At 34.9% G+C, this 24,706-nt stretch overlaps 1 protein-coding gene across 1 annotated transcript; it reads right to left on the bottom strand.

Annotated features, from left to right (window-relative positions):
- Positions 1-205: 205 nt before the first annotated feature.
- On the bottom strand, positions 206-24,369 carry LOC118187338 (noggin-1-like). The gene is made up of 3 exons (XM_035357534.2): positions 24,214-24,369; positions 7,675-8,120; positions 206-1,648 (listed from the first exon to the last, which is right to left on the bottom strand). The coding sequence occupies exons 2-3, from the start codon at positions 8,113-8,115 to the stop codon at positions 1,115-1,117; spliced, it is 975 nt and encodes a 324-aa protein (XP_035213425.2). The 5' UTR covers positions 8,116-8,120; positions 24,214-24,369; the 3' UTR covers positions 206-1,114.
- Between the last annotated feature and the right edge of the window lie 337 nt (positions 24,370-24,706).

Genomic DNA, 24,706 nt, shown 5'->3' with positions numbered 1-24,706 from the left:
CAAAACACTTTAGGCTAAACGCGTTAAGTTATCCAGCATGTAGCAAAATTAAGGCCGTATACGGGAATTCAATTTTCCCTTTATTCAAAAAAATGTAATATGAGAAGTAGTTAATTCTCATACATTAGTTTTGAATTAATAAAAGAACAATTTAGAAGACAACTTGAAACATCTGAGATTCTGATTTCCAAGTAAGAGAAGATAATCAAATAACAAAAAATTTTTATTTGCATTAAGTACAGTATTCTCTCGTTATAAAAAAGAGTGGTCGTGTTAACTAAAATCCCGTTTCTTGTTACAAAGCACATATTAAAACTGGTGTTAAAAAGGCACATGCTTACGATAAAAATTTCCTTCATTAAAATCTTTAGGTAGATGAAGAGAAAAGGATCACTTTAATTAGTGATTTTAATATCATTTTCTGTTTGAATTAAATGCCAGCTGTTTAGTCAGTTCGCAGAAATACAGCCAAGAGAAATTGATATCTGGAAGAAGTGAATTAAAGTTATGCAATTTTGGTTTCTTTCTCGCATTCTTATATTCAAAAACATACTAGCAATAAAGCATAGACAGTTATTCTTTGGAAGAGAAATTCTACAATACTAACTACTAATACATACGAGTGTAAATTTAAGCAACGGCAGAAATTTGATTCTTTGAAGCTCGCACAGAGTGAAGTTTTCCACTTGTCCGCATTATACTTCAGAACTGTATTATTCACAACCAGAAATATTACTGCTAAAAAAAATTGCTTTGCTGCTGCGTTCGTTATTCTCTGATCACAATACTTGGATGTATTTTTGATAAAATACGCAGTACTCGAGACAGCGGTATATCCAGCCATGATACAACAGGGAAATTGCATAGAATGCCATAGTCCAATAGACAGTCATTAAACAAGTAAAAATTAAACAATCCAATTACATTCTTAATACACTAGCATATGTTTAATATGCACTTATATGGTAAAAAGAGAAGTTTGTAGACAAGTGCAGAAAGCTGTACTTTGGGCTACGTTGAAGTCCTCTCCTTTGATAAGGAGTCAAAACTGAGCTCTGTTTATCGTTATTATCAAAAGAATGAAACGAGAAATATCTATTTAGTCTAAAGGTAATTAGCAAGAGCATTGGCAGGTCACGGTAATAGGTATTCGTACTTTTTCCCAATAGCATCTTGTCCTTTCAGTTGATGCATAATCCATCTTGTGTTTATTCTTTATATTTGTATAGATAACAAGCTTAGCTACATCTCTACGACTTCTGATACGTTTCGAGCATTTCCAACGCAAGAAATACAGTTCTATTGCTTCTGCGGGAAAGCATCTCATACCAAACGGAAGGGAACACTTTTCATACTGATGGAGGCAATACCCATAACGAAACCATGACGGCCAATAAGAACGCCCTAGACTCTTCCATCTAAAAAAAACTGAACATGAAGCTCTCTTTGTCAACCAAGATTTTATCTCGTTTTCATAAGGCAAAAGATCCGGTTGCAGATGTGCAAGCTCTTTCGTAAAATTGACATTTTCAAACAGCGTTAAATGCTTCTGCTTAGCCAAGATCTTCTCAGAGACATTTAAACTTAATTCACTCAAAGGCAAGTTTTTCCAGGGCTTCTTTGGCTTTCTTGCTGACATCCATTCAGGCTGAAAATAAACACTTTATAAGAAATACATAAATGCAAAAAGCAAAAAATGTTACCTTTACAAGTACGTAATGTATGACGTCAGAAACAGCTAATAAAAATTATGAAATTATAAACATTATTTTGTTTAAAATAGATAAAATGCATTTTAATTTATCAGATGTTATTAACTAGAACTGCTATTGCTATTGTGAAGATGAAGTAAATTTAGGTAAATTTTTCATTTAAAACTAAATCGTAGGACTTCGATGCTGCCAATGCCGTTAGTTACTAGATTGATTATCACTGTTTGTTAAAAGTTGATTACCAGCATAGACCACGGCAGTTAATTTGGCACAGATTTTAAAACTATAAACACACCAATGGTGGCCATAACGACTGGCTACTGGTGACTTATAAGTTCACCAAAACTGCTGGTCAGCCAATGATAAGGGTGATAGACGACACAATAAATTTAAGGAGACATTTAAATTGACATTGAACTCCAGGACAACAGTACACGTCAATTCTATTGGTTATGTCCTACAGTGATCACCAACACAGGACAGGGAGGGTAGTGGGGGTTTTATTAGTGTGAATCTAATACATTATGTATCAATGGCATGGTAAATAAGCAATAGCAGCGAAGTAAACTTGGTAAATTTTAAAATTAAGTTTTAGAATCCATACTGAGGGTTCTCATAATGCAATTCTTGGGAAGCATTGCAACAAATTGACGGATATTTTTAAAGTGAATATACCATTGAGGAACAATGACCACCTAATCCATGGTCGTTGGTTATATACATGTTCAGTCAGTGTATGGCAGTGAAAACATTTTTCGGTGACAACGGCCATAAACGGATGACAAGTAGATCACATCGTAAAGTAATCCGAAAATGCTAAGCTAAAGATGTTGACATCAAAAACTCCTACACGATGTGAAAAGTTTATAACGAGACTTTACATGAGATGAAAGATGATGCTGTTTACACAAGTATTGCAACATAGTAAAAAATTCATCGTGATCTTTCTCCAAATCATATCTGAAATGCTGTTCTAAAGCGCGAAGCGAATTAAGCTGTTCATCTGTCGCGTTAAGTAGTCTGTGGGAGTGTTTTATGGTGTATAACCTACATGGTTAGAAACGCTTTCCTGATGCGGTGGTGTAAACAGAAACATCAGGAATAAAATGATGGCAAGCAAGATATTAGTTTTGATAATAAATTTACATGAACAAAAGTAACATAGCTCAAAGAGAATGTTCGAAGTTTTGGCCATCGACTTCAATGCAGGCTTCACATCTCCGGCGCATAGAGTTCTGAATATCCTGAAATATTCCAGCCATATCTAACTTCTGAGGTAGCTACTGCGATTCGTGCAATCCGCTCCTAGACATCTTCAACGAGGGCGACACTAATCAGTGTCTTTATACGACCTCACAAAAAGAAATCGAGACATGATAGGTCCAATGACTGAGCAAGGCTATGCACCGGAATACTTCATCCAATCCACTTTTGGGCAATTTCGACATATAGGGTGGGTACGAAAGTTACGGCTGAAATGGGCAGGGACACCATTCTGTTGAACCCACATTGTCTGTTGCATACAAGCAGCAAACTATTAGTCATTAGATTGTAGAGATTACTTTAAGTTTCTAACTCTTATTTTAAGTTTAAACATGCTTTACTGTCCATTCTCATTTCTCATCTACTATTCCTTGCCAGAATGAGATTAGTATTGCGTTTTAAGCGAACTAGGAGTATTTAAGTATCAAACGTCCTTAAATACTTACATGAAGGTGAGAGTCCTTAGTGTCGCGTGTTTAACGTCTGGCTACTTCGTTCTTAAATCTACTACGCTTGGCCGTATTTGCATGTGTCTGTTGATAATTCCTGCTAGGTTAAATTAAGGGCCAACTACGTTAGGTATTTGTGCCTAGCTTCGGCTAAATCCGTTTTAGTATTAGATTAGTTTCTTATTCTCTTGAGTTAAAGCCCAAGTAGAGGCTTTCCTGTACGCCTGAGAAGAGGTCATCTGTTATCATTACTTGAGTGAATAAAAGGGCATTTCAATTTTTCTCCAAATTCTGCAATAAATATTCGAACTCAGCGATAAGTCGCTACTTAGTTTACTAGGTTCCTGAACATTTTAACATAGACAAAGTACTAAGGAACATAAGATGATCATCCACAATACCAGGCTAAACATTCACCGAAAACTGACTCTGCACAACACAATGTTGCATGAAGGTTCTCTATCGCCCAGAAATGGGTGCTATGTATGTTGAATATTCGTTCCTTTGTAAAGGATGCCTCATCGATGAACATATTAGCAGAGAAATGGGGATCTGAAGTCAGGTCCACTGAAGTCTGGTCCAAGGGGTATGTTTTCTGCGCCATGCTGAATGCACTTTCTTGCGTGCTGCAGTGGGTGGGACGCAAACAGTTGCTATTCTGACATATCGCCGTATGTCATCAAGTCCTCGAACAACTGTAGACCCTGAAACTGGTTTCAGGGGCTCTGTCACTGCGAAGATAGTTGCAAATAATGATCCTCATTCTTCGTTACGGATATTAGTCCACCTTCTCCACGTTTCTCGATATGTATTCAGTATCCTAAAACTGTTTCCACAAATTGCAGACGGCATTACACCAAGCTCTATAGCCACCTGCGTTTGTTGCTGCCCAGCCTCCAATCTACATACAACTCTTAATCTCATTCAGTCATCCATACTTCCGTGGCTACTCATTTTACCTGATACCTTATAAAATTTTCCAACTCTTGCGAGAAACGCAGTTAATGTCCTGAAAGAATAAGAGCGGACAAATCGTCGAAATCTCCTCCACAATCACTCAGATATGCATGCATGCCTACACATACGTATTCGACTCTGAATAATTGCATAATTCTTCGACGGTTTAATTAGTAATTACGCTTGGTTCAATAAGTTTCGTAAAAACAGACAATTTGCAAATTCGCTTACTTTTGCACATGAATGTACGAGGGGGAACGAGCAAAGGTAATAGCTAAAGAAAAAGTGCAAAGATCTTCAAAGTTCCGAAATTGTGACTTCTGTTCACCAAGAAGAGTTTCTGCGTGCTATGTTTTAGCTGGGTATACTGAAATAGCCTTCACACCTAAAGTGACCATACCAAGAGCTAGGCTTCCGAGGTATTTGGCCCATTCCGCCTAGTGATACCTCTGCGCAGAATTAGCTATTAGAATTTAGGCAGATTAGGAGGAAACATTTCCTGAATAATGTTATCCGCAATAGGTAGTGCAATAGATATTCCTGCATTAATTCCTTTGAAATTCGTAACAACTTAAGAAAACCAAACATTTACGAATTGATATGACTGAAGATGCAGTAATCTAATAATTCAGTAAACATTGCATAAAAATTAAACCTCCGTTGTTCATATGCCAATTACTTTACACTAAAGGAGCTTTTAACACTGGCTTTTTTAAAAAATCATATTAATGTAGAGATAAATTCAAAAATGAAAATTCCAAAAGCCAAATAAAATGCTACTATATAGGTTAAGCAATGAATGAAAATGAAGACCACAAACATGAATACAATATATATAACAAAGAATGAATATTGTTTTTTCGTTTGCTGAACAGTTACTTAACTCAGCGAAGATTCACACATCAGCCTGAAACATTCGTAAGTAGATGGCGGCGAGCTATTATTCTATACTGAACGTTGGTTTGGTTTATTTAATTACGGCAAAGCACACTAGGGCTATCTGCCTAAGGGGAGGGAAACCTTCGTGGAGGACTTTCTAAGGGAAACTGGCTCGTATACACGTTAAACTTGGGGAAAACCACGAAAACCCCCATGCTGCCAGCCCGTTTGCGGGATTCGAACCTCTTCTATACTGTCGAACGCAATACGCTTTGCATACTAAATTTAGTATTATATGTTATCTTCATGTTTCATTTATCTTTTGAGAGATACAGGTAACATTCAAAGTATTGTAATAAGAGGTCGACACAGTGTATATTATGGTTAATCTTTGGATTATGGTAACTTGGCGATTTTTTGGCGAAAATTTAGCTACCAACCCTGCTACAGCAACCTGCTAGTTTTGTTTTGGACGCAATTTTGTTTTCACGAAGTAAAGGCATTTTTTTTTAACTCAACATTTTTTTCCAACAATCTGCTAGCCAAATTACTCTTATACTAGAACTTTTATGGAACAAAAATGCTTAATCCTGACGAAGATTAGGTGCGAAATTCGGAGACAGCGCAGAATCGCAAACTGCTTGCCGCGTTTTTAAGAATTGCACATACACGGTATCATCCATGTACACGTCGACCTATGACTTTATCCATGTACACTGCTAAAGTCCTAGCTAGTAACCTTTATAACCTTACCAAAATGTCGCCAAACTACCTGTTGCCATATTCCAAAGATTAGCCATTATTATTTCTTCACTACATTATATTCTAGGATTCATTTTTTCTTCCACGCAAAACATCTATGTGCATGCGTGTCATAATAAACTGTAGGATGTTACTATCAGTGGTAAGCGAGCCTTAAGTGGTAGCAAGTATGCTAAATTTGAACTCTATGTTAAGTTTCTAATTTGCAAGTCCCGTATTCTTTTTGCTTGCTTGTTAATAATGTTTCTTTTCCTGAAAATTTGGGTTTCTTCTAATTTTCTTTTTTAATTTGGTTTAGGGCACTGTAGGTAACTTAAAATTTAAGCAGATGCTAGAAAGTACCATCCTTTGGGCAATACATTTCTCATTAGGTATCAAATTGTTAAACAAGCTGATGTGGTTAAATACAATTGTTTAATTTCCCAATTAAAGAACTGAAATACAAATATATGCATATATTTATAATGAAATCAATGATATATATACAGTCAAAGTAATGATTCGCAACCATCAAATGAAATAATATATATATGTAATAGATATTCGGCGTGTTATTGTGTCTTAATGTTTATAGATATTGACGTGAATTAAGGACAGGGGCTCGTAGGCTTCTAGATATTTAAAAATTTTTATTTGCATTGAATTTTATTTAAAATTACTTTACATGCTTTCTCAGCCATTTAGTTCTGTACATTTCAGTGCTAATTATATACTTCTGCTGGTTTACGTTTTTATGGAAATTTGATTTACAGTTCTATTTTTGTGTATTGTTTTTATAGGGATTATGTATATGAATACCCGTGGAAATTTGGCCAATGGATATGTATATAAAGTTCTGATTTTTGGCTATGGGTTTTCACTGGGATTTTGTTTATAGTGCCTACAGTTCTACAGGTTTCTACAGAGATTTGGCTTACTCGTATCCGTACAATTGTACAGGTTTCTGTTTACAGGTATTTGGCCTACAGGTACCCGTACAGCCATGCAGGTTTCTTTCCATCGGTTTTTACGGGTATTTGGCCTACGGGTACCCTTACAACCGTACAGGTTTCTTTTTGTGGGTTTATACGGGTATTTGGCGTACGGGTTTTTACGGGGATTTGGCCTACGGGTACCCGTACAACCGTACGGGTTTCTTTCTAAGGGTTTTTACAGGGATTCCGTAGGCCAATTCCCCGTAAAAAAATTTTATGGGTTTCTACGGGGCATTTTTAGCAGGGAACTCCTTTTATTAATTACGAAAAATGGTGCAAATGTTTATGAAATAATCATTTTATTAATTTTAAGTTATGAATTTAAATTATAGGTATTAAAGAAATAAAAATGTTATAGAAAAATATGTACTATGATATTTGACGAAATACTCTCGGGAAATACAAAAATTGTAAGGAAATACCCGGATGCGCAGGAAATTATAAAGATTGAAAATGCAAATGAAGTTAATAATAGTTTCTAAAATGAAATAAAGTAAAATTGCTAATAAGACCATCTGAAACAATTAAGAATGAAAAGTTATACAACAAGTTCAAATAGAACTATGAAAATATATAAATGAAATTTTCGCACGTTAATCATTAACATAAGATTCTTTTGAAGATGATACAATGTATTTCATTTCACTCACATAAAAGTCATAAATTAAGACTGCTTACGTGAAAGTCATCTCCCATAAGGCCAAACAGGAACTCTGTATCACCTGTGTTTGGTTTTCGCTTTCTATTCAAATATCGACTTCGAAATATCGAATTCAGCGTTCGTGTGAACGATTCGTTTAGAAAATTGGGATTCTCCGAGGTGAATGCTTCCAAATATCGACTTCCTGTCTTGGCTACTCTCAGCTTTCGTGTGAACGATTCGTTTAGAAAATTTGGATTCTCCGAGGTGAATGCTTCCAAATATCGACTTCCTGTCTTGGCTACTCTCAGCTTTCGCGTGAACGATTCGTCTAGAAAGTTGGGATTCTCCGAGGTGAAAGCTTCCTCTTCGATTGATGCGAGATTTGAGAACGAATCTTTTCCAATATACTCACAAAACAAAACTTCGAAACAGGATAAGCAGAGTAGAAATAAATGAAACAATTCTTGTGTTGACATGTTGGCTAAAAATAGAACAAATGTAAAATTAATAGTTAAGGGACACAAAAATAATCATTCTTTATAGATTACTTTATTTAATTATGGCAAATCACAAGTGCTTTGTGCCAAATGATAGCGATGCCATCGTAGAGGACTTCCTAAGAGAAACTGGCTCGTATCCACGTTATGACAAGCGAGGAAAACTACGAAAATGACCGTGCAGCCAGCCCGTTCACTGGGATTCATACCCCGGGTCAAATTACGATTGTTATTCTGCCACTGCTGGGCTATTCTGTACTTATGTTAGAAATTAAAGCAACTTTTTTAATTACAATAATGGTGCAAATGTTTAAGAATTATCACTTACATTATAAATTACAATAATTAGAAGTATTAATTGATAACATTGTTAAAAATAAGAAATATTCATAATTGCTTTTAAATCAACTAATTTGTTAAGCAATATATAATTGTATTTCCAAAGATAAAGGTCTGCCTAACAGAAATACCAGGAAAACTAAAATTTAGCAAGCCGCATGGGTAATAAATTCCATGGTAGAATAACACAAAACGCAACGGGTTGCAGATGAAATGAGAAAGTTAAGCTACCAACATTTATAACGTAACTAAGTAATAAACATATATAATTAGAATACTTATAATTAACATGAATGAAAGTTTTAAAAAGAGTCAAATAAATATGTACTATTATTTGTTTTGGTTGCTTTCTAAAAAAGCTTTTGTAAAAGAAAAGCTAAAAACCAAAAAAATTATTTGCAAGGTACATCGTATGCGTAGATACGAAAGTGCAGGAAAATTCAAAATTCTCCATAACTGGAAATTTGGTTTCATTTCCGTTCTGCTCAATCTTAGACTGCGTGCATACCTAAGCTGAGAGCATACCTCATAGGGTCGAAATATGTATACATGCTGCTTGTATATAAAGTGATGATGTCACTTACACAAGTGTACATTTTAACGCTATGCTCGCAAACTTAGGTATGCACTCAGTCTAAGACTGCCATATCCTTCGATTTATAGCTATTATATACGCGGATTCATTTGCTAATTAGGCTGTAAATAGTGTAACCATATTTTGAATTAAGTATTAATATACAACACTGCTTACATGGAAAATGAAAACTAGAAACTATGATATGGATTAGAACAAAACTTTCGCTTTTGAATTCTGCCTTTGTTTCACGGTGCATCTTGTCAGCTGGAAAAAGGACTTAAGAACATTTAAAAATGATTTGACTATTATTTAGAAGGAATCTTAAGTGTCAAGATTTGAATTCCATTAAATAGTTGAATATAGTAAATCTAAAAAAGTAAGACATTTGCTTTATGTGCAATGGAATTGAATAATCTGGAAAAGAGCTAGTGAAAAATCCGTCACAAAGCTCATCAGTAAAGAGATACTATTAAAGAAAATAAAGCCGTGAATAATTTAAAAGCAGTATTTATCATTTGAATACTTAAATTGGAAATGTCAAACTGACAATTCTATACTAAAAGAAACAGATTTAAAGAATTTTGATGTGGAAATTAATTCCACAGAAGAGTATCCCGATTGGCTTAGTTTGGTTTATGAGAGTACTACAAAGCCCGAGGGTTATCTGCCTAAGGGAAAGGATACCTTCGGGGAGAATGAAGGGAAACTTGTTAGTATACATGTTACACATGGGGAAAACCATAACGCTCATCCAGCCAGCCCGTTTGCGGGATTTCAACCTCGGATCGGACTACCAGTGTTCAGCGAATTTACCGCTCGTACGCAGGCGGACAAGTATCAATCTAATTGTTGAAATAGAAGAATTACCAGAAAGTACTAGGAGTAATAATTAAAATGAAGGAGTAAATGTGTCGTTAATTTTGTTTCAAATACACAGTTTCTAATTTAGTTTTGTTGTATTTAGAATCCTCATATATAAAATTACCCAGATTGACCATAAATATTACAATTACCCTTCGTACAGGTTAGAATTTGTAGCTCAAAAGGAAAGTACGATTTATGAAAAGCTGGGCTTAAGAAATAGAAAAACTAATTTACTTAAGCTTTCTTGGTTGCTTGGCCGCCAAAGCAATTTCTGGTTTCGTTGTTGAAAATAATTATGATGCTGCTCTTGAACTGTTGCATTTCAGATTTGAACAAATTAACATCTTAATTCGCATTTAGGACAAACTTATTTCCCCTAATGATAATGATGAAAACGGAGCAAGGGAACTTCTCCATCACACCGAAACGCCGATGAAGTCTTGAAGAGTTAAAAATAGACAGATTCATTCGGAAATATTTGAACGCCTTTCGATGCTGAAATTGCTTCCGATGAATTCATTCTTGATTATAGCCGAAAATTTAAAAAGTTTATTAGACTTGGAGAAACGAAATAATACTCAGCAGAGAAAGCACACCTATCATTCATAATTCAAAAGGTACGTTCTTGTGATTAGAAAAGTTACCATCTTTCAAAGCGAAACTTTCCTCCATCAAAACAAATAAGCCATCGACAGTTGAGTTGTTAGCGGAGTCAGCCGATTCCAAGTGTCCCCTTTGCGAGGACGGAAATCATCAATCGGCGGATTGCGAAATCTTAAGTTTTGGGGAAGGAGCTTTTGAAAAATCAAGGCAGATTTTTTTTATCAAGCAGATTTGTGTGTTTAGATAGAAAGCACATAATTTAAGACCGCTAGCAAAAAGTATAACGCATTTTTTTGTAGTAACAAACATTTAGAAACGATTTGTTATTTCATGAGAATAAAAAGAAAATGGAAAAAATGTTGGATTGGAATAAAATTTCCGCAGTTTCGTCATATAATCCCAATGAAAACAGATCTATATAAACTTCTGCTTTGACTCGTAATAATGTAAAACGTATCAATTCCTTTAGTTATGAAAGATTAATCTTTCGATCATTAGAAAAGAATCACTTTCTGTTAACTCATTTGAAGATCAAACTACGCTAGAAAAGACATTAAATGTCGTTAAAGCAAACTAGAAAATATCAGATTTCTATCGTATTATAGTTGTTGAACTACTAAAAACAATATCTTTAGCAATATCTTCTCCCCAGACTTAGAGCCCATCAGCGGCCGAGCGGAAAAGCCGCTGAACACTAGTTCGGCCCGGGGCTCGAACCTCGGCGGCGGGCTGCCTGCACGGATGTTTTAGGGGTTTTCCTACGTGTAAAAAAAGTGTATTAAAGCCAGTACCTTTTAGGCTTCCATGAATCCTCGTATCTCTTGGGCAGATAGTCCTCTAGTGCTCTGCCATAATCAAATAAACTTCCCCCCCCGGAGATTTAAATTTTGTTAAAGAAACAAAGCTTTGAAAATTTATAGTTGACCTTTATAAGCAAAATAACAAAAATTCACATTCTTATAAGAATAGATTTCTACTATTCGATAATTACAGGTAAAAATTAAAAGAATTTCAGGGAAATTAGCAGCCACAGTAGCATTACTTAGGTGGTTAAGGAGAATAGGTAAAATATTTACAAGAAAGATTTATGCCGATATTCTGGATGCCGCATTTAAAAACAGGATCCCGCAAAAATGTGCCGGAGTTTCTGGTAGCCAGTGGTACAAAAACGTGCGGAGCGCTAAGGGCTAAAAATTTAAAAAAATATAAATCATGAAATCTTTGGAATCCGATGTCAAGTACAAGAACGGTAAATACCAAGATTACCGTGAAAACCATATTCAAAGCATTTAATAGAAGACAACAGGAATACTTCACTTAAATTTGATATTTAATTACTTAAATCATTCAAAGTTGCAGCACTGTGTTTGTTCACTATAGAAAGGTTAAAAGATTACGAGTTAAACATACTATTGAACTTGTTGAGAAAGGCGATCGAAATGATAAGACTTTATTTCATTTACCTCACAGAGTATCAAAATCAGAAACGATAACGTAACAAAAAGACAGTTTATGATGGTTCAACTCATTAACCAAATAGACCTTCTTTAAACGATTGTTTATAGACTAGCCTGAACTTGCATCCTGATATTTTTAATTTACCGGTACAATTTAGACAACATTTGATAGCTTTTACTGCTAACATTACACAAATCTTTTTTCAGATAGAGCTAAAGGTAGTAGAAGATGGGGATGTTACACTGTTCTTTTGAAAAGATTATCGTTATGGTAGTAATGAAAACTATAAAACTTTTAGATTTGTAAGAGTTTTATTCGGGTTAAAATCTAGTCCCTTTCTGCTTGCTGCTACTCTTAAGCATCACTTTTAGAAATATTTAAAAATGTATCCTGAAACAGCAGAACTCGTAAACAATTGCTTTTATTGTTGACAATATTATTGGTGGTCAACAAAATTTATAACAAGAACCAAAATCAAGTTTCGAAATCGTGAATATTTTCGACGAAGCTAGCATGACTACGTAAGTGGCATACTAATTCGAAAGAATAGAAATACATTTGTCATCAGAAAAAATTTTGGATACTAGACTTTTGAAATTGTTCCGATCAAAATGCTAGGAATTTTCAGGAATATGAATAATTATCATTTTTATTTTGAAACTGAGTATTTAACAATTTTCATCCCTTTACCAAACTCCAAACTTTTCCTTTTGCAAACCGCAGGCCGTAGTTTTGGTACTGGTGGATTCTACAGTCCTTTGACTTAGAATGAAATGTTTTATTCAGGAAATCTGAACTGCTAAAATCGTTTAAGGTGATATATTACCATCTGGTCTTATTTTAACTGGAAAGCCTACCGAGAAGAAACTGAACCCCTCAGAATTTCCAGGTACTATTTAGAAGAAATATTAAATATAGATATGAAAAGCAGAACTCCATAGCTTTTCTGATGCTAGCCTGAGAGCTTATGGATGTGTAGTATAGTTGAGAATAGTTTGGGCTGCCTCCAAGAGTAAAGTTATTCCTCTGAAATCGCTTACCTTTCCCAGACTGGAGCACTTGGGCACACGTTTGTCCGCCAAGATGAGCGATAGAATAGCAAAATGTTTAAAATACAAAGTAATCCCCCTTTCATCGGACTGATTCACAAGTAACGCATTTTCGGGTTACCGGATATCCCGAAAGATTAAAACATTCGTCAAAATTTGTTCTTGAATTTCATAAACTGAAAGCAGAAATTGGTATTACTGCTCTGCGCGTGAAAATCCCGCCGTCCTAATATAATCAGGAACTTCAACTAGTAAGTAGTAGTTAATAACTCATGAAACTAAATTCCGAGCGCATTCAAAGGGATAGGAGTAGTATTATTTGGATTAAGTATCCGTCTTAAGGTGGGAATGACTTCATGTATGATTTCGTATAGCAAACTGGCTCATATTCACTTTAATAAGTGGGAAATCCACGAGAAATTAAGTAACCAACTCCCTCACCAGAATTTGAACAGAAATGTGTATAAATGCAACACCAGAAATTATAACAAAAAAGGCGGAAGGTTTTACTATTGTTATTTAAAAACAGCGATAGTAGCTACTGAAATTCAAAATCAAATGAGAATACAGTAGGTTTACTATCACTTGTTAATGACGTATGCGCAGTTCAAAAAAATTCTCATAAGGAACCGTTCATAGCCTTGTTTCGAGACGCTAGTTTTTCTGCCGGGAAATGTAATGGATGAATTAAGTAGTGGGTTCAAGAAACCAATAGAAGCTTGTTTTCAGCGTTTCAGTCATCTTTCTCCACCTCGCCCATCCGGCTGATTTTGTTGGGGAGGAAGGGGGTAAGACAGTGAACTAGAAACAAGGGGTGTAATTTTTTTTAAATTTAACTACTAAATCTGAATGATGTATATGCTTCCATAACAATGTTTCCATTTTGAACGAATATGAAATGAAATTCAGAACTGATCGGAAGTCTCCATAAACATACGAGTGCAAAGAGTTAATGGAACAGGACATTGCTACGGTATATTCATAGCTGGCAAAGATTGAGTAGAAATCACCACCAACATCAACGCACAAAGCTGGTGATGAACCTTTGTGTGTGTCAATAGTAAATAAATAACTGCCACTTCCGCAGTTCCGATCTTCCTTTAAATTAAATCTGCATAAGTTACCGATAGTACAGATGGCTGCTGAAAAACGCTCTTTTACACGCATGCAGGAAGGATGTACCGTATATACCCGCGTATAAGTCGAGATATTTTGGGCAAAAAAAAAAAGACTTCAAAGTGGGGAGGGGTCGACTTACACGCGGGGCCATAAAAAATTAAAAGAATCGGAAGTTCAAAAATTTCTTTGTATAATGCAGTTGTTTTCTTCCCGCACTCGAATTGGACGACTTATCAAATAAGTCACTTACTTGAAGTAATTTCACGACTTAAATTATTTTACGAACTACAGTGGTGGCCAAAATTGTGGACACTTTTGGAAATTACGTTTTTGCCCTGAAAAATGCGAATGCCTGCGAAATACCCTCTGAATAATTATAAAATCATTTAAAAAATGTTGTATTAGCAACGAACTAGACGGCACGGAAGATGAGGCTGTTTTTGAAAGTGAAAATGACGACGAAGGCTGTAGTAGTGATTGTAACAATACAGAGTTCGAGACTGAATATGTACGATGACGAGCCAATGACGACAGAAGAGTTCTATGAAATGTTTGGCTAATCTGACCATGAATCAGACGTTGAAGGATTTTGATTTTGTTTATTTACCAAGGTATTTTTTACCGTATATTTACTTTTTTTTTCTCAAATGATTTTGAATAAATGTAATGCTTAAAAAATTTTTTTTCGAAGTTTCTCGATCGATTTCGGAAGTGGGGGGCCGACTTATACGCGGGTTTCTTATTTTCTACGAATTTTGTATGTCGAAGTGGGGGGTGGGTCGACTTACACGCGAGTATATACGGTATTATCAAGAAATGAACGTATAAAACATCTTCCATGAACCTGACCTGCTGTGGTGAAAAATGCAAACGATGAAAAATTGAAAATGCCACGAAAAATTATTGAACTACTCTTGATTTGGATTGGATTAATGTAATTTGGAACAAAACCTGTCAAGGTTATCTGCGCCAGACAAATGGTAACAATGCAATTAGTCATTTGTAAAAACTTCCAGCTTAGGTAAAAAGAGACAGATTACAATCTATGATAAAAGCTGATATCTTTTAAAAAACAGGTTATAGTCTATTATAAAAGCCAATATCTTAAAAACAGAAACAAATTACAATGCTGTGCTTTTCCAATTAAATTTCCTAAGTCAAGTTCTGAACAATTACAATGTTTTTGGCGAAAATAAAACTCTGGCATTCCACCAAGATATGATGAACTGTCAGATCTGCATTGCAGTTTGGGCAGCTGGGATTCTCTTCTCCCTTCAAAAGATACTCATGGGTCGGGCGACAATGGCCAATTCTCAGTCGAGTCAAGACATATACCTTTCTATTAAGCCATACATGGCCAGAATCCAATGGTGAGTTTTACATTTCTCAGCTTGTTATATACTTTGTCATCCCATTGCTTCTGCCATTTTCTGAGAATTTTGCTTTTGACAAACCCTTTAATGTCTGCTAGCGGAATCTGAAGATTGTACATTGTGGTTGCAGTTTTAGCTGCAATATCCGCCAATTCATTCCTCTTAATGGCAACGTGTCCAGGGATCCACGAATAAAGAACCTGGTATCCCCGAATTTTTAAAGAATGATTCCACTTCAGGATTCTGGTTGCAACTGGATGAGTACATTGAGCGTGATTTTTCAACGACATTAAGGCACTCATGGAATCTGTAGATAATAAATTTTATGTACTTTTGTTTTGAAAGGTAAGTCAAAGCCAGATGGATTGCAGTATGCTCAGAAGTAAAGAACAGAGCAAACTGTATGTAACCGAACCCCTACTATTGTTTTCTATGTGACGGAACTACGCTTGAATTTACAGAGTAAGGTCAGAAGATATATCCCAAAGTTAGGAAGGTTTAACCTTAATTATTTTTGAAGCATCTGAAAGAGATTTAACTCTTCTATAGCCATGAGAAAAACTTGGTATATAAAGGATATTAACTTCATAGTTATGGAAAATCCAATGGAAATTAAGGGAGACCTTATTACTAAATACGTACTTACTAAACGACCTTATTACTAAATACGTACTTACTAAACGACCTTATTACTAAATACGTACTTACTAAACGACCTTATTACTAAATACGTACTCGTACGTCTGTTGCTACTACAGCATCTGCCCGAGCGGATACGAGTAAGACGCAATGTATTCATCAGCGCATTTTCAAGTAAAATAATTTTAGAAAACTGATAATCGAAGAACATGCTAAGTTGACAAATCGATATTATCTTACTGTTGAATATGTAATATTTATAAATTGTACATTTATATTCATTAGAAGCTTATTACAATATGTAACGAAATATTCACAAATGTACACATTTCATATAACTTTCCTTTGAATTATGTCAAAATTTTCAGTTATTGCATTAAATTTTTATACTTAAATTCATTTTCTGCCGCTAATTCTGCTTTTTTTTCATAGGGAAATATCGCTTTCCATTCTCAGTATAAAATTGTAAATATGCAGAGGCCTAAGCATCGGAAGTTTTAAACGTTTTTCATGCCAATTAAAAAACCTGGAATTTATTTTCCTTGTAAAAATCTTGTGAATGCATCATGTAGCATCATTAAAAATTTTACGATAAATCATGCAAAATTTTGCTCCTAACGATTAAATGTTTCGCAGGAATCCTTCGACAAACAATGAAATTCAGAATTCATTCCATAAAATTAAGTTCATAGCCAACCCGTGGCCCAGCGGTAGAATCGCTGAACATCGATTCCAAGAGAACAGGCTGACTGCATGAGCGTTTTCGTGGTTTTCGCTACGTGTATACGAGTCTGTTTCCGTTAGAAAGTTCTTCACAAAAGCATCCCTTCCCTTAGGCGGATAGTCCTAGTGCGCGTTCCCATTTCCCTTTTTACCCCCGTACTCACTATATTGAATGGAAGTCTTGAAGTCCCACTTTATTGATTGACAGAAATACCAGATTGGTTTCTTACAAACTGCAATCTCTAATATGCAACATTTATAATCTATTACATATTTGCATCGCTTAAGATGTGTAGCTTATAAATGCAGTTGCACTACTGCATACCTCCACGCTACAAATAAAAAGGCACATTATTCCGATCTATCAATAAGATGGGAAACCACAAGAATTTAAAATATGAAATTAAATTCATAAATAATTATGCAGAAAAATAAACTGGCAATATGGAACTTAAAATCATTTAGAAAACTCGTATTGAGCTTTCTCTCAACAAGAAACCGAGCCGAAAAGAATGTTACACTTTTTTCAAGGTAAAATACAAACACTAAAAATAGGATCAGATTCATAAAGAGGGATTTGAGACTATTTTTTCGTGAAGTGATAATCAGCATCAACTTCTCTCGTTGGTAGGACGATGCGAGTCACAACGGGCTACCATACACTAACAAAGTGTTTGAACTTCTCCCAGACATGGTGAGGATACACGCTCTTCGGGCAGAATAGAACGTTGTTAAGTGACAATAAGGTGGAAATTTCTCCCAATCTATGAGCTTTGATTACAACTTCTTTTTAAAAAGGCGACGTCTGTAGGAATGATTACATACAACTGACCTAAAGTAGCATTCAATCATTTTTCAAGTGAGGACCACTTTTATAAATTGGAGTATTCTGCGGAAAACCTTACTCTTGCCTTCTACGAGCGGAATTTTGTAGCATATTTCAGAGGCATAGCAAGCCTTGAATGGGGGGCGGATGCCCATTTTTTGAAACTGAATTCTAAACCAGGATAAATTTTCACCTAATACTTAATTCAAATTCAAAAACTTATAACCATTATAACGATTAAATAAATATTTTAACTTAAAAATCAGTACGAAGAATTAAATACTGGGAATTAAACGCAGTTGCATAGTATAATTAAACATCAACTATCTATAGACAGATTCTACGTAGATAGTATTATTGCTGCCAATTAGCAGTATAAATACTTTTAATCTAGGTTTGTTGTATGAATTACCTCGTAAAGTTAATACGTATGTAGAGTAAATCCATGTATGACGTATTTAAAAGCTTAATTACCATTTACATAAGATGTAACATAAAACCATTGTAATAAAGACAGTACTCAAATTGGATACATTTTTCTCTAAACATCTGGACAGCAAAAATATCAACATTAATTTGATTAAACCTCAAGGATTTAGTGGAACAATTAACTCCCAGGGGTGGGTGGATTTGGTCTAAACATCGCAAGGAACTTTAAAAAATAATGCCGGTAGCTTTTTCAAGTTACCTGCATTTCGCCAAAACGCAAGTGCCAGCACCATATGAAGTTCGGTGTATCGTGAGGAACGCAATATTCGTAAAGGCATGCCAGAAGCCCCGGTGAAAGTCAATCTTCTTGATTCGTCGGCAATTTCTACAAAGCTGCCGGCAGATTTTCAAGTTGATCGTCCTTAGCCAAGACACAAGGCGCCCTGACATAAAGTCGCAAATGTGGCGACAGACTTATATAGTTATCGTGAAGAAACGTTTTTCGTCAAGGGTACCAGTACATCCATGCAATTTTCTCTATCTTGGCATACATTTACCTACTTGCATAAAAGTAACGCCATCTTTATAATATTTTATGAAATGATCTGGGTAGTGGAGCTGGGAAATTCATCTACATGCAGTGAAGTCAAGAATTAGATCCAACAATTATGAATATGTGAAGAGCTAACGACGACGGGATTAAAACGTTAAGTTTGATACGGTTACCCTTAGTTTATCTTTCGATATTTTTCCTCATCAAAGCGTTTCCTTTCTAAGTGTTTTTTGCTACATGACTTGTACAGTTATAAGGTCAATGTTTCATCTTTTTATAAACAGTCAATATCGGGTGACAGGGCAGCGTCACAGGCTCTGGGCACCTCGGGAAATTTCCTGAATACCCGACAGCCCCAACCACCCGAGTTCCAGGTTTTAATATAGTATCCCACTTCAGGATATAGCCCAGAAAAGTGGGGAATTTTATAAATATTCTTGGATTTTGTTATAGTTAGCATGAATGTTTTTTACCCTTCTTGAAATTTATTCGCATTTAATCATTGATTTTTTGGGGCATAAAATTGCACTAAATAATGAGTTCCACATATACATTTTCAAGTATTAGCGAGGTTCACAAAAGATTGATTTATTAAATAATATTAAGATTTTTCTCCCAAGTTATTTTTAGACTTGAAAGTATTTAAGCCTGAGGAGCATACAGAGCACAAATAAATTAGTGGCAGTGGCAATATTTTACACATGATTACCATTTCGTTTTAAAATCATTCTTATTTGGAATAACCTGTATTTTTAGGAAACGCTGTTATTGAACCTCATCAATAATCATTCCCTAAAGTTCCTTTTATAGCTTTAGGAAACACGAGAGAATCGTTTTGAAGCATTGAGGATAAGCAATTTCACTGCACATACAAAAAATTGAAAGATATCAGCTAAGATTATTTTTGAAAATAAAATTCTCCCTAAATTGTTTGCCTCTGCTGCAATCCCAAACATCGTCTTGCGCTGCTTTTGCTACAAACAGCTAGCTTTCGCGTGCTTGTTGGCATAATCAAAACAAACTAACAGTAACTTCTGGCTTATGGTAGTGACTATCAAACTGTTTCATGAAGACAAATTAAAAATTTGTTTATTAAAATATTATATAAATATATCTACTCCAAGATCGCCATTCAAAAGGTATTCTTTGAATGATTAAACAGAAACGTCTATGGGCTAACCTTTTAGCCAAATTGCTGCTTTGAGAAAATATTTCATTGCATACATCGCGCAAAAGAATTAAACATCTGATAATTTAATTTTATATTTCGCAAAAGTATATTAATTAAAGTAGTTTTACAGCACATTTTTAAAATAACAGATGTTCTTAATTTATCTCTAAACAAATTTAATTCACCAAAGATAACGGCTTGCACGAATTTAATTTGGTTATAGTAGGTTACTTGAATATAACAATGCACAAGAGTGCTATCTACTTTAGGTAACATTTTTCGGGACTTCTTAATCAGACTACTGAAACTGTCACCAAGCAGCTCGATTTAGTTGATATAACCGCGAATGATTCGCATTGATTACTTTCGGTTTTTGTAAAGATTGACATAAATGAACTATTATTGATACATTTTTCCTTGCATTTTTGAAAAATGCATCAAAATTTGGGATTTGTCTTTGATAGAACAGCAAAATTTTCAAAGCAAAATTGGCCTATTTTCAAAGTCATTGAAAACTTATAAAAAGGGAATTAATGAGCATGATATGATCAGCTGAATGTGGCCAACCAACAGTAACAGACTAGAACATTTACCTGAAAGAGGTTTGCTGTCGCAATATTCTAAATATATTTTTCTCCGAAAATCTTATTCAACGTCTTTATTTCAAGGCGGAAGTTAATATTTAGCTCGCCGTTGTTTGTATGCATTATACCGTACATACATAAATTCTTAACCAAGAGCATGTTTTCATAAAAAAAATTCACTGTTGAGGCTAATTGTTGGTGTTCATCAGGTAATGAATGGCGATTTTATCAAGTTTCAGGAAACTATTCTCATATTTCAAAATTTCAGTAAAATTGGAATTGAAATTTTGGGCTTTTATTATGGAATAGGATTATTCTACAGTATATATATATTTGTAAAAGATCTAACGAAATATAAAAATTATTTAAATACAAAAATAATCTAACATTTGTAATAGAAATTAAAAAATTGAGTGTGGAGGGTTAAAAATTCGGGGAATTATTCGAAAATTCGCGATAAAATCCAAATATTCGCAAAATCTTAGAAAGTATTAAATTCTAAAATAGACAGTCAAGCGGAGTATTTATAGTTAACCATAAATAAAAATCTGAATTCAAAAGTTTGTCAAACCAGTGGATGAAATATCCAAGATGTGGTGGTGTAATTATGGCAAAGCACACTAGGGCTATCTGCTCAAGGGGAGGGATGCCTTTGTGGAGGACTTTCTAAGGGAAACTTACTCGCATACACGTCACACATGGGGAAAACCACGAAAATGCCCATGAAGCCTGCCCGTTCGCGGGATTCGAACCTCGGACCGACCTACCAGTGTTCAGCGTCTTTACCGCTCGGCCGCTGTAGTGCCCAAATATCCAAAATGTAATCTCATTTAAAACTTTAAAGGGGAGAGAACTATTGACTGTATCAATTTATTAAAGTTTACAGTGCGAGAAACTTAGTTTATTTAACCTCTGAAGTATCATCCGAATCTAGTCTGGGCTACCCAGTCGGGGCAAACTGGGAATGCCTAAACAGACTTCATGCACGTGATGAATTATTTTCTATTCCACGAAACCTGATTTGAGTTCTTTTATGAAATATTATAATTAACTTTATAAAAATAAATTGGAATCAACTTCAGTAAAATCAATATTTAGATTATTTGACCATGGTAAAACAACCTAGAGTTCTTTACACAATCATCAAAGAAGAACTATTCTGGATTAGTAAGTTTGAAACTAACTTCTCTATATTTTCACGGCAAACAGCGAGACAATCGCAAAGAAAGTTTAAGCGATCACCGTCTTTTTTATAATTACCAAGAAAACTTTAGAAATAGATTCGGTTGCACTATTCTGGCAAAACACTCAAGGGCTATGTACCTAAAGTAAGAATTATTTTGTGGACAACTTTTATTATCTAAGAAGTGAAAAGTATGCAACTCATTAAGAATGCGGAAGGATATATTTTTATTGATACGGTTTCCTAATACGTTTCTTAAAACAGTTGTCTGATTTGGCTCAGGACAGATGCAGATTGGTTGATACATAAGGAATTTCAACAGGGATGCTTAAGAAAATCTTCACATTACAGCTGTGCTAAAATAAGCTAAGCTAATTTATACCTAGATGATTTTAGCAGGAAATCTTAGCAAAATCTTAAGCTTCAAATCACAGCTCCGTTAAAATAAGTTAATTTATAAAGAGATGATTTTCACTTCATAAAAGAGAAAGAATTTTTTATTTATTAGTTTAAATATGGCATTCTAAATAGCTTTTATAAGATCTTTCGCTCTGGAGAGGAAAAAACCACAATCAAGATTTATAACACGAAAGCGGACAACGGCAAATGTTCGACTTCTCACCTGATTTCGCATTACTGTCAAATAGTTAACACCAGACCAAAAACGAGAATTTTATCTTGACTACGAGACAAGAATTGTCCCTGTCGATGATTTGCTCTTATGCGCAGCTCCCCTGTCCCAATTTTGAAAGTTCCAGTTTAAAGTTTTCCAGTATAAAGTTCAGATAAGAAGACGTCTCATACGATTTTCCAGTTCGAATAAAAAGAAATATTTCTATTTCAGAATGTTATCTATCAGGCAAAATAGCTTCAAATTGTAAGAGGAAACTAAATAAGGGAGCTTTCTGAACTGAAATTTGCTTTAAAAAGATGTTTCTACGATTTCATTTACAAATTTGAATCTGTCGGCACAATACTTCATGCCCATTCGAGTATGAATGGGCAATCACCTTAAGTATACAATGAAAATTACAATAATTCTGTTAAAATTCATACGCAAAGAACCAACAATAAGTACGCGAAAACTATAAAAATGAGATCTGAGACTTCTTGCCAACGACAGACGCAATGTTGCACTCCTTGAGAAGTTGAATTTCGTAAACTTGTTTGGATGTTTCTGTCAGGCAAGCGAGATAAGTCACAACAACAAACAAATGAACGGAGGTTCATTCTTTCAAACATACAAAATGCAAACGACTGATCAAATTAGTGGTCGAACAGTGACTCAATTCAGCGATTACGTTCAGATTAATTTTTTTAGGAAAAATTCCAGTGTTCTTTTTTGGACGTACACTGTAAAAAATGCGTGCACGCAAAACCAATTTGTTGAAGGTTTTCTTTAGAGCGATAAAAAAACGTTTTAATAATAAGGAAGGAAGCAGTTAATTTAACTAGCAGAAAAAGATTAAAAAATTCTTTGACATCTAGACAAAAGTAACTGAAATAGAGGAACAAATTGAAACCTGCTTTTTTATATTCACTATGCTTATCTGCAATATTCGCCGATAATGAAGGTTTTCTTAGAATTACTTTCTGTTGCATGTTGTCCTGAACGATTTATCCTGAATTTAGGCAGTTACAACAAAGCACAAGAATTCTGTGTTCTTAAGTGGAAACATACATTAGTAAAAAATCCAAGAATTTGTTCGTTTTGTTTAATTATGGCAAAACACTCGAGGGCTATCTGCCTAAAAGGTTAGGTTATTTAATTACGGCAAAGCCTCGAGGGCTATCTGCCTAAGGGAAGGGATGCCTTCGTGGAAGACTGAGGGAAACTGGCTCGTATACACGTTACACATGGGGAAAACCACGGAAACACCCACGCAGCCAGCCCGTTCGCGGGATTCAAACCTCGGACAGAGCTACCAGTGTTCAGCGACTTTACCGCTCGGCCGCTGGTGGGCCACCTGCCAAAAGGGAGAAATGCCTCCGGGGAAGCATCGAACTTGTAGGAAAACTCGCTTGTATACACGTTACACATAGGAAAACCACGAAAACTTCCATGCAGCCAGTCCGCTCACCGGGTTTCGAACCCCAGACGAACTACCAGTGTTCAGCGACTGGACGAAAAACATCCAAGGAAAATTGCACCATATTCGTGTTAAACTAGCAAAAATGTATGGTAATACCGATGCAATTTAACCCGTTCCGCGGAATTCGAACCCAAGTTGAGCTATCAATATGCACAAGTCTTCGCCATTGGGCTATTTTCTAGGTCATCTGAGAAATTTTTAATTTTGGTTCTATTAATTATAAATCAAAAGAATGAAAATTTTTTATGTAGCCAACATGAAACTGTAATTTAATTATTTTAGTATTGCCGAAGCTAGTTTTCTGACACATGAACTATACTAAACCCTTTCCCGTTTCTTAAATTTAAGCCGTTTGCAATAATCGTAGTACGAAAGGAATCTTTTAAAATAAAATCTATAACAACGTAAAAATTTATTTAATATATACACTCTTAAACCTTTAAATGCTCAATTTAAAGCCTACTAACAAAATAAGAAATCCAAAAATTTCTTACCTGATATCCACTAAATTAGTAGATGTAAACAAGACTGAAAAGGCTCTGTCGTTTCCTCTCATAGATATTGAAGTCAGTACTGGGACTATTTTCAGTTGCTTTTTCAGAAGTATTCTTCCGCAATATAGCACATGAGTGGAATTATTGCGTACATTTCTTTTGTCATACATATATTCCATCAAAAATATCCTTTGAATTTGTTAAAAATAATTACGGTAGATAATGTTGAATTCTTAGCACGCTATTCGGAATAATATAGTCTCATTAGCATATTTCAAAAACACAGGTTAAAATCCCTATTTCGTTTCAGTTCGAAATAATTTGTGACGTAATAGAGCAAAACTGTACAACTAAAAATATAAGACACAATATGAATTTTTTAATTAAGATGCAGTATGCAGTATGGTAAGCAATTACTTTTATAAAATGGGCTTTTAAACATTAATGTTATTAATAACATCTGTAGCTCTATAAATATGTACATTTTAGGACT

This window comes from Stegodyphus dumicola, chromosome 7 (genome assembly GCF_044657685.1).
Source record: "Stegodyphus dumicola isolate Sdum_Otavi_A_Nest chromosome 7, ASM4465768v1".
Lineage (NCBI taxonomy): Eukaryota > Metazoa > Arthropoda > Arachnida > Araneae > Eresidae > Stegodyphus > Stegodyphus dumicola.
The sequence above is the reverse complement of the archived record's forward strand: the minus strand, read 5'-3'. Positions and strand labels throughout refer to the sequence as shown.